The sequence below is a fragment of the Asparagus officinalis genome, chromosome 3, assembly GCF_001876935.1.
Source record: "Asparagus officinalis chromosome 3, Aspof.V1, whole genome shotgun sequence".
In the NCBI taxonomy this organism is placed as follows: domain Eukaryota; kingdom Viridiplantae; phylum Streptophyta; class Magnoliopsida; order Asparagales; family Asparagaceae; genus Asparagus; species Asparagus officinalis.
The window spans coordinates 61,168,952-61,181,119 of NC_033796.1; the positions used below are offsets into that span (position 1 = coordinate 61,168,952).

Sequence of the window (12,168 nt, forward strand, 5' to 3'; positions counted from 1 at the left end):
GAATATATAGGACTGTATCGGTGCTATTGACGGGACCCACATTCCATGTATGGTGTATGACGAGGACCAAACTCCATATCGTGATAGACATCGCTATCTTTCTCAAAATATCCTTGTAGCATGCACATTTGATCTTAGATTTATTTATGTCTTAGTGGGATGGGAGGGATCTACCAATGATTCACGGGTCTTGAAGGATGCAACGAGTAGAAGTGCATGCAATCTTCCACTCCCAAATGGTAAATATTTATTTTATCAATTTGTTAGATTTTATATTTATTTATTATAATGCTTAAGAAATGTTAATGCAGGTAAATTTTATCTAGTTGATTGTGGTTACCCAAATAGGCTATAATTCTTGGCTCCTTATCGGGGTACGAGGTACCACCTTAAAGAGTTTGGCCCAGCTAACAACCGTCAACGACCACGCAATACTCATGAGTTATTCAACCATCGACATACATCTCTTAGAAATTGTATTGAACGTTTTTTGGCGTTTTGAAGTCTAGGTTTACTATTTTTAAGTCTCAACCTCCAGGTTTTCCATATGAAACTCAAAAAAGTATGATCTGGGCATGTATCGGTCTGCATAATTTTCTGAAGATGGAGAACTCTAACGATGACTTTGAAGTATCTGATCTTCCTCCAGAGGCACCACACAATGTTGCTCCGATTGATGGTGATTCTGATGAGGACGATGACCTACAAACTCAACAAGCACAGCGGACAGCTGCATCACGTTGGAGAGAACAAATGACAAACATAATGTGGGAGGATGAGACAAACGTAGCCCAAAGAGTTTAGAGCAAAGTTATTTGACGGTAGATTATATTTATAATAATTAAGATTCAAGTTACTAACTAAGATTTTATTTGTAATAATTAAGACTTTATCATCATCATTGTAATAAATGTAGGAATGATTAAATAATTATTGTAATTAAAAAATTTATTAATATAGCATAATATTTAAAATAAACTTCAAAATATTCAAAGTTTGATTAATATTAATATTATTATATTATTTTAATATTTTATATTAAAATAATTTTAAACATAATATTATTATATATTATTATTATTTATTTAATCATTTGATGTAATATTAAGTTAAACTTGTACTTAATTAATCTATAAATATCATATTATAAAAAGATATCATATCAATTGTCCCACTAATTATCCAATTTTATACCAATTTATCCCACTCAAATTATCCTATTGGATAAATTTATTCCAAACAATTTACACCAATTTGCCCCAAGTGTCCAAATGAATAACCCCGCTAGGTGAAAAGTAGATGAAACGGGCCGTTTATCCTACTAGAAAACCCAAAACCCTAATTCCTCGCGGTCCCTTCGGTCCCCTGCCGTCGCCTCTCTCTTTCGTCCCCATCAGTTTCATCTCTCTCTCAGATCAAAGCGGCGCGCGGGCGATTCTCCATTGAAAAAAACAATGGAGGACGTCTGCGAGGGCAAGGACTTCTCGTTCCCAAAACAAGAGGAGCAAATCCTAGACCTCTGGGAGTCGATCCAAGCCTTCAAGACCCAGCTGAAGCGCACCGAGTGGGGATCGTCACCAGGTACGTGGCTGAGTGGGAGGAGGTCATTACGAGGACGGGGAGGTGGATCGACTTCAAGAATGATTATAAGACGATGGACCCGAGTTTTATGGAGAGCGTCTGGTGGGTTTTTGCTCAGCTTTATGACAAGGGATTGGTGTACAGGGGTTTCAAGGTATTCGGACATTCTCGGATTGTTTGTTGCTTGCACTTTAATACCTCAACCTTTCGGTCTTTGTTAACTTTGTTCAAGAATATCAACATCGAATGTTAACATTGAAAAGGTGAATGCGAAACAATTTAATACCCTAAAATTTCCTAAGGGTTCATCTATTTTTAACTTTGGTTACCAGGAAGCTTAGATTTGCACAAACGACTACACCAAATTTTGTCATTTTTAACTTTAATAGGTTCGGTTGCAGCACCATTTAGTTTATCTTTAAAACGCATCCCGTGCTGATAACTTGATAATATTTGAATTTTTATGCCCTAGGGGTTTCCCATTGTTTTTCTCCTTCAGCTGTTTGAACCCGTACTCATTGAAAATAAAAGTATTTGTCCATCTCTCCAAGTTTTCATAGCAAAACAACCATGTTAAGCAATGTTCACAACCAAAACTGAATTATGAACAATGAAGGTATTGTAGTTACAAGTGATGGAAACTTTGGGATACATTTTAGGGGAAATTTAATTGTATTGAAGTTAAACAAGGACGAAACTTTGGGGTATCCAAAGGGCAATAACCTTCTTTTAATTATAAATCTAATTCATTCCTTGTTGGTGAGTGATACTTTCTTTTACTACCTTACTTGATTGCACCAGAAGTACTACTAGTCATAGTCTTACTTCTTATGCAGGTTATGCCTTACAGTACAGGTTGCAAGACTCCTCTTGCCAATTTTGAAGCTGGGCTCAACTACAAGGTATGCCATTTTTCTCGGAATAAAATTATTCCAATGTTTATTTCTCTGTCAAGCAATTGTCTTTGACTATGTAGGAAGTGTCAGATCCGGCAATTATGGTGTCTTTCCCTTTAATTGGGGACCCAGACAATGCTGCTCTTGTCGCATGGACAACAACCCCATGGACGCTTCCCAGTAATCTTGCACTCTGTGTCAATGCAGGTTTCCAATATGTTAAGGTAGTTATGTTATTCATATGAAAGAATCAAACTTATACAATATCGTTATAAATGGAAATGATTGATTAAATGATGTTTGGAAACCAAAAAAATTGTTGTAATGCTGGTAAGAACATTAAGAGTACTAACTTATGGGTTTCTGATAAATACTTCTCCTATGTCATTAATGAGTCCATGGACACTACTGATCACTCTTACCTTCTGGACAATTATAATGCCAATTTTGCATGTTTGGTGAGCCTTAGGCATGTTACACGAGTACTTAGAACTTTAAGTAAATCGTTTTGTGCAAATAACGAACTGGTGCAATTACAATACGTCTATGCGATGCCAATAATCCTGTTGATCACCAAGGTTTAAGTGAACATAACTACTTGACCTAAACATTAAGCTATAAAATAAGACCAACTAACCGACTTTAGCATGAAAAGAGCTATCTCATTTATGTTTTGACTGCTTAAAGCTAATGATATACTTACAGTTCTGCATACTATATCCTTTGAGATGTCAAATTAAAAAGATATTTGCAAACAACCTATTGTTCAACTTGATGCTAGACTTGTAAACACCCTTTTGATTAATATGTAGACCAAACATAATCCCACAATCTATTCTGTTAAATTTCTAGATAGTCAACTGACCTCTGAGACAACGGATGGATGAGCTTTCTAGAGAGCACCATGAAAGTAATATGAGAGTTTATATGACTTTCATGCATTTTAAATTTAATTGATCATTCACAAATATGTCCTGGATTGTTATCATGGCCCATTGCATTCCTCACATTTTGCATTTATTGAAACCGCATCGAACTACTTTCTTGATATCTCTATAACTCATCTCAATGAAACAACTCAAAAGTTAAAAAATTTACCTGACTAGGTCACTGCATGTTCTATTAATGTATTAATGAGGAGAATTCATGGCTATTTTCAGTTTATCAATGTTTACTTGAATCACCAATATCCATGTGCAATGCATATAAAGTGACAATTCAGCAATTCTGCAACATACTGTAGGCGCGCGCTACTTCCCTTTCAGTGGGTAGTAGTAATTTAGACCCATAGATCGAGAATAACCTGCTTTGCCAGGAACGAAGTATTGGAGAATTCTTTTTCCTCATGTTTGTTTTTTTTCCTCATGATCAAAAAAGCCTAGTGCTTTTGCATCCTTTTTTCCTTTTCGAAATTTGCTATATGGTAGCCTTACTTTTGTTTAATTCCTTTTGGAATTTTCAGTAATTATAAGATGCTCTTTTTTGCACACTACTGTTAGTTTACACTTGGCTTGACAGAATATAGTTTGATATTCTTAATTAAATCATTTTTACAATTTATGATGTGTTGATCGGTATTACCACTACCCTGTAGCAGCTAGGAATCTCATTTTACTGTGAAATCATAACAGGTTAGGGACAAGTTGACTGGTGCAACATATATTGTTGCAGAATCTCGGCTTTCCCAGCTACCTGTAAAGAAACCAAAAGGAGATGGGTCGAGCTTGAAGCAAAGCTCAGCAAACTCAAAGCCTAAGAGCAAGGACACTCCAGATGGAAAAACTAAGTGCACAGTGGATACTGGATCATATGAAGTGTTGGAAAAAATTTCAGGCGCTTCCCTTGTGGGCATGAAGTGAGCACTCACCACTTTCTGTTTGATTATTATCTGCATATCACTATATCTGTTTCATGCGCAAGCTACTTTTCAAGTGTTTGTCACTCAGTCTATATTGTTTCCTTTAGAAAGTCAGGTTGTGGTAATACTTCTGTATGCGTGCTACCTATACCAATATTAGTTAGGTTTTTTTTTATCTTTGCTTCACAAGAAGTTAATGCATGATTAGTTTGTATAGGGAAGTAACACAACCAGAATTTGGTCTCCAATATTTCAATACTGACTGCACACATAATTACTTTGGTGCTGCTATTGTTGGCTATATATGGATGGTGTTATAATAGTTGGCTATTGGCCGCTTCTGCTTGTTGGATATAGCACAAACTGGAATGGGATATCATTACATCACCATTTCTTGATATCTCATTTAGTGATTCAATCTATGAGCAGTAACCATGAACTGATAATGCGCGCGCGTGTATGTTTGTGTGTGTTTAATGTACTTCTGTGAAGTGAACACGCATTGACAATGTATTGCATTCATAGTCCAATTGATCACAAGCATAGGTGGACAACTTCTAGGACCCAATGTAACAATGTAGTGGATATAATATTCATTGTTACAGCGGCCAATGTTGGAGCCGTGGCAAGTGCAGAAATATATTAAGCTCTAACTGGGTCAAGTTAGCAAGGGTTCATGGTGTTATTTCTAACACAATGTGGGCTCTTTGATTCATTGCTGAAAGGAACGTTATCAATTTATAAGCATTGCAAGTTTAAATAAAAGAAGACTCTTAAAACAGCTTACAGTTTCCTTCGAAGGGATGAATAAAGGGGTGTGACTTTGAAATATTGCCATAAGGTCTGATATGTTTCGGAACATGAGGGTTATCTACTGCCATATTTCATAATCAAATCAAATCCTCTCTAGTTCTTTTCGTAGATGTTAGGAATTATTGAGTCATGCTAATTGGTTTTCTCCTTTTGGATATTATCCTCTGTAGTTACTCCCTCCAGTTCTGGTTTGACGATAACATTAGTGTCGTAAAAATGTTCTTGGCTTATGGACAGATAGTTTATCATAGAATGTGTTGTATAGAAGTTCACTACTATCCTTATATAAATATCTTAACACATGTTCCTTTTAACTATTTTGATGTGTTACACTTGATATTATGTAATTTTAGACTAATATTCAACTTTAAATTCTGAGTGATAGTTGTTGGAAACTGTTCCGATGGAATTTTGTGCAGATCATAATGAAAATTTTGAATTTGATTTGCCTTGATTCTTTATGTGTTTGAGGAAACTGAAAGCTGGTAGTTTTCTGATACAGGTATGAAGCTTTGTTCGACTATTTCAAAGAGTGCGCAGACATGGCATTTAGGGTGGTTGCTGATGATTATGTCACAGATGATAGTGGGACTGGGGTTGTCCATTGTGCTCCTGCATTTGGTGAAGATGATTATCGTGTTTGCATTGCTTCTGGTATAGTACGTAAGGTAGGGGCTTTGTTGATATGCCTAGATAATTAATAATTTGATTCAGCAGTTACCTCTGTTGGACATGAGACAGTTATCAGAATCGCCATCAAGTATGTAGTCTAGGATGTTTCCCCCTGTTTAGATTTCACTTTTACTGTTGAAATTGTGGTCTTTGTAGCAAGGCTCAAGTTCTTTTGGTTGCTGTTCTTGACAAATTGACACAATTAAATTTAACATTCTATCTAACTTTCATGGAATCTGGTTCACTCTACAATCTATAGTCTTTCATTCCTGTACAAACCCACTTTTCCTCTCTATGCTCCACTGGAAAGCTTTTAGAGTACTTCCCATGTTTATGTCACGTGGCATGAGTTCATTGTTGGAAAAGTGGTAAAAAGCGATGGTATAAAGTGGAAGCAACCCTTGGCCACTTTGCTTTGCCTCAAAGCAGTGGTATAAAGCGCAAGTGGTGCCTTTTGCTCACGAAAGCGTGAAAAACGGGTGAAAAGTAGTGTAAAGTAGAGAAAAGCGCTAGAAGGCGCTTATTAGCGCTTTAAAACGGCTAAAACTCATTGTATCCAACCATCCCTCTTTCTCTTTCTTGGTTGTGACCCCAAAAAGAAAAACCCTAAGACCCCAAATCATCCTTTGGCTCTATTTCCTCCAAGCCCCAAATTCTCCACCTCCTGCCACCAATTCTACCTTTAGGAGCTTCTCTTGCCTCCACCACACATCCAACACTTTCTCTTCACCGCCTCTCTTGATGAGTTCCTACTCATCGTCTTCACCAAGCTTCTCAGCGAAGCTTCAGTCTATTGCTCGCTCTCCTCCACTGCCTTGACAAAGCACCGATACTTTGTTAATATTGTGTGTTTGTTACACATCTATTTTATGCTTAGTTCTCTATAAGTCTTCAAATATGCATTTATAGATTTTTTACATTTTCATGAATTTTTGTTTGAATATTTATCCATATTTAAAATGAAACGTCTTTTTAACTTGCTGTTTTTTTTCCACTTTAATCTGCTTAAGCGCTAAAAGCCTAAGTGCTATCTCACTGTCACCGCTTCGCTCTGCTTTCCGTTTTTCACAACCTTGCATGAGTTACACATTTCAACTGCTTTTCTAAGGTCCACTAATATGCTGCATTTAAACCACTACTGAATAATCCCTTCTCTTCTAGTTTAATATTTCCTATTTGGTTCTCTCCCTCTTGGGGTGCTCTTTTTCTTCATTGTTTCTTTATTGTTGCATGTGTCATACCATGTGGAATGGGCATACTAAATGAAATTCTTACATTATCAGAAAGCCAATATATTACACAATAAAGATACTGCTTTATGTGCATGAGCATGTACAAGCAAGTGTGTACATTCATACTCACATGTTTCTCTATCATACATCCAACGTGCATCTACCTAAATGCCTTAGGTCAACAGTTTTGTCTTCATCTACTTTTTTTGTGTGCATGTTATATATTCGTTTGTTTGTCACTTCATCTACTTCCACCATATGTGTTTTACTTATTTTAAAACATGTATGATGGACACCAGACACAAAACAATGAAATTACATGCTATTTATAAAATTATTTTCCTTTTAATACAAAATTATTATCAGTTCGTTTGGTTCCTTGTCCAGTTTGTGAGAGAGATGGTAATATAATAGAGAACCCACAATAAAAAATAAGCACTATTATTTGTGTGAGATCTCCAGCATAATCATATTTCTTAATTGATAAAGAAGAAATTGTAGTCACGTATCCACAAGAAAAGTTGGCAATGAAGCCAATATTATGAATAGTATAATTTCTTGGTCTTGAATGTATCCTTAATATCGAACATGTTCGTGCATTAGCGAGTTGTTGAAAATATGGAATTTCACGAGGTATATCCGAGATAGCACCAATATAAATTTATCCATATATCCAATACATGCCAACATGGGTAGATTTCTTTTTCTTGAAATATATGTGCTTTTAAATTCCTCTTGGTTTTGGAGAAGAATATATATTTGCAAAAGAAGTAAGATGTAAGTTACTTATGCGGGGCTACAATATATAAGTTAGATAGGTTAATATATGTGGGTTTTTTTTAGTTTCGTTGAAACATGTGTGTCAAAGAAAAGGAAGATAAAAGGTTGCTTCCTTGCTTGCATGGTAATGATAGGTAAAAAAACAAAGACAACAACAAAGCCTTTATTCCAAATCTTTTGGATCCACAACATGAAAATCCTATTTGTCTATTCACTTTTGTAAGTCTTATCTCTTTTGGATCCTCTTGTCCTTTTCGCTCCATTAGCTATAGTCCTTTCAGGTCTCCTAATTAATGTCGTTTAGTGGCCTTTGTTGCACATGACCAGACCATCTTAATTTTTTCTCATTGTATCTTTGGATAGATGCAACCTTTAATTTTCTACAAATGTACTAATTTCTTATCTTATTTGTTAGTTAATATCTATGTGTACATTTTAACATTCTCCGTTCTCCCCCAATCATTTCCGGCTCATGTTTAATAGTCCACCATATTCATAAAGCATTGTTGGTCTTATTGTTAGAAGCATCCTATACAATTTCACCTTCAGTGCAGTATGTATTTAACAATCACATGGGACTCTGGGAGCACTCCTCGAATTTAGCTCATCATGATTGTACTCAATGAATCACATACCAAAACCACTCCATAAAAAGTTGTCCATTGACAATCTCACAATCTTAATGCAATGATTCTAAATACCTAAAGTGATTACAACCAGATATTTCTTAACTATCAAATGTATTTCATGGTCATTCTCTTTCATAGTTTTACTAAATCCATCTATTTTATTTTTGTTTCGAGTACTTCTTTTCACCTTGTGCTTTGGAAAGTTTCTTTTCCCAGCTCTCATTAACTAATACTATGCCTTTAGCAAATGATATACACAGTAGGTAATACTATGCCTTCAGCAAATGATATACACAATAGGACTGTCTTATATATATCTACTACGCTTGCACAACTAATGCAAAAGATAAGGGTTTTAAAGTTGACCCTTGCTGCAAACCTATGTTAATAGAAATAGTTATATCTCTTAATCAGTTGTGCATGTTTTAGTTGTTGCTCTATCATACATATCTTTGATGAATAATGCTAACTAGACTATCCTCTTCCAAACTACTCCCACACTTTTCTCTCCTTGAGAAGTGTAGGCTCCTTTTATGAGTCATCAATGTTGAAAAAAGTTGATGTGAATGGACCCACCTTTCTCTCTTGTTAGTGTGGGAGTAGTTTGAGAAAAGTAGTCCAACAACCAGTTATCTGCTAGATACTTATTTCTTTTTGAAGACCCACCAAATTATATCCTTGGAACTCTACCATAAGCTCTTTTTCAAGAACAATGAAAACCATGTAGATCATTTCTCTTCCTTTAGTACCTCTCCATCAGTTGTCTTAATCTATAAATATATTTCATAGTTAACCCCCTTACATAAACTGATAAAAGTAAATTGGTTATCCGATACGTTTTCTCTCTCATTCTTTGCTCAATTATCCTCTGAAGTTTTATAATGTGACTCCTAAGTTCAAAAATTTGAAGTACTTCATGTATCTTCTTTATTCATGCCTATGAATAGAAAGTACTAATTCTCCATACATCGTGCATTTACTTCATATCTATAATCTTGTTGAGTTTGTCAACCGTCTAAGCCTACATTTCCAAGAACATATTCAAACTTTGGTAGCAATATCGTCAGGTGTCCTACGACTTTTCCAGTTTTCATTTCTTTAAAGCATTTTGGTCTCACTAACCCTAGTTTTTTGACAGTACTTGCGGTTCCTACAAGCATTATGGTGTTAGGTTCTAACTTATGTTTTCCTGTGTGGTTGTGATTTAACAATCTAAGAAAATAGCTGCTCCATCTCTCTTTAATTTTATGATCAATTACTAACTATTTGTTCCTCACTCTTTGATACATGTAAAATTACCTAGTTCCATACTCTATTTCTTTATATATGTGTGTATTAGTGTTTAAAAAAATATATTATATAACTCGTTATAACCCGTTTTGTAACTTAACGGTAACCTCTTGTTAGGTAACACACCAATTTAACCCTGAAACTGTTTAACCTAAAAAAAACGTTATATTGCGTTAAATGTGCGTTACGTTACATAACCAGTTAACATAGGTTTTTTTAGGTTAAATTGCATCTCTGATTAGGACACATTGATGCATCTCCACGTCCAAATCATTTAAACCCTAGCCCTTTTAGCCCCGATCACCCTATTCTCTTGCTACTAATATGCAACCTCTTCGCCTCCTCCAACAGAAACCCTAGCTCTTTGCCTCTTCTCAAACTCCTCTAGCTATAAGCTGCTTCGGTGAGGTAAATTTTTATTTTTTAGTTATATCGGGCATCTTAATTTATTTCTTTAAAATAAATAGTGATTCTGAAAATTACCTTCCAAATTCTAATCTTTTGTATTGCCAATTTACCATAAATCAAACTTGTTGCTCCATTACTTTACCCTTCAACATAATTTTTTAAAAGATTTGTCATAGAATTAGAGTAACGAGATTAATTAGTGGGTTCATTGTGTTGATTAGATAATTACTTTCAGTTATTACTTGATTTTTTATTATGTTTTAGTTTTCATTAATACTTTGTGAAATTAAATTTGCATGCATCTCTGTGTATGCAAAATTTCTTACTGTTGTTACATAACCATGTTTAGTTTAGTTGATATAGTGAACTTAATTAGGAATTAGAATGTTTTTTTGATGTTCATAACTCCAGAGGTGGAAGTGTTTAGACTTGTTTTTATTGCCTTAAACTTAATGACGTTAACGTATTTGATCATTTGATGATACTTTTTGGAATGGTGGTTAGTCATATATGACTAACTTTTGTTAAGAAATTGTGATACTATATTTTTATATTTGATAATTGTGATGTTATGTTTGAAAAATTTGATGATTCTAAGTATTAAAGTTATTATGAATTGTTAGTATTTATAGACTATCTAAATAATTAATAAACAATATATATTAGACTCTAGCTCCTTGCACAAATTCTCATAAGCCTTGTACTTAAGTCTCCTTTCCTTCTTTTTTTGCTTTCTTTTCTGCTCATTTATATTTATTCAGAAGTCTCAAAATTTTCCTCATTCTAAAATTTCTATCAATTTTTTTAGATTTTCTCTTCTCTTTAGTTACTTATAAACTTCTTCGTTCTACTACACACTCTGTTTCCATACATATACTGGTAAAGTGAATTGTTGGTAGATTGAAGAAGCTCAAAAAGTAATCGGAGTGGAGAACATTTTGTAAAGTTTGGTGGAAGTGGCAGGTTGTTGAGTCGTGTATAAGATGTACAACAATGGAAAGGCTTAAGCCTTTTTCGTAACTTCTAAATTCAGTTACATGAATCTTTTCCTTCCATTCATCTCCATTGAGGACCATCTTCTATTTATTACCAACTTATTTATAGTCATAGTTGATTTCGCCTACTCTTTATATAATTTAGTTGTGCTTAAAGGTAATTTTCATCGAATTTGAATTCATATAATATTTATTTATCTGTTTCTTACTTGTATAGGATGAGGAGCTCATAGTTGCAATTGATGCTGATGGACGCTTTATTGAAAAAGTATACGATTTTCAAGGACGCCATGTCAAGGATGCTGATAAGGACATCTTAAATGCTGTGAAGGTGAGACTAGCAATTAAGAATCATATATGTCTTCAATTTGTTCATCGTGACTTGATTTCCTGTCAAGTCCCTTGCTTTAGTTGTTGTGAATTATTATATTTTTCATTGTGGGTTGTCATCTTCTGTATTTGTTCAGCACTACTTATTATCATGTCTGCTAGTTTTTTTATTTACCTCATAGGAAAATCTCAAGTACATTGGAATAATGGGAATGAAAAAAATATTAATAGATTGTTCAGAAACAAACTCTAAAGATATTTTATGAAAGAAGTGATTAATATAAACATACAGTATCACTTTTATTTGTTCAGTTCCATGAGATTCTAGTACTCTAAAGTGAACAATAAATAGCATTAACCAATAAATAGCATTAACCACTATGTTTCCAGTATAGGAAACTTTTTAGAAGGAAACCATGATTATATTTCCATGGATGGAGAAACTAAGTGCAACTAGATAATCTTAAGATAATTTTTTTTAAACTCAAATGCAGCTTAGAAATGAACCTTCACGATCCACAATACTTTTCTTTTTAAAGTGAGAATATCATCCAGAAAATAAGATATCTACTGTAGTACTGAACTCAAGATGAAGGAAGTACGCATCTTATCACATCATCCTGTTTCACTACTGGTGTCTTTTTTTTCCTCCACTGATGACCTTAATTGATCATTCCTGATAAT

General features: G+C 34.4%; 1 protein-coding gene across 1 annotated transcript in view; it reads left to right on the top strand.

Annotated features, from left to right (window-relative positions):
* LOC109834225 (isoleucine--tRNA ligase, cytoplasmic) overlaps positions 1,347-12,168 on the top strand; it is a 41,062-nt gene continuing 30,240 nt past the window's right edge. The window contains exons 1-6 of the mRNA XM_020402204.1: positions 1,347-1,735; positions 2,418-2,483; positions 2,558-2,701; positions 4,109-4,332; positions 5,651-5,816; positions 11,372-11,485. Of these exons, the coding sequence (XP_020257793.1) occupies positions 1,655-1,735; positions 2,418-2,483; positions 2,558-2,701; positions 4,109-4,332; positions 5,651-5,816; positions 11,372-11,485 (795 nt within the window). The 5' untranslated portion in view covers positions 1,347-1,654. The remainder of the gene's footprint in view (positions 1,736-2,417; positions 2,484-2,557; positions 2,702-4,108; positions 4,333-5,650; positions 5,817-11,371; positions 11,486-12,168) is intronic.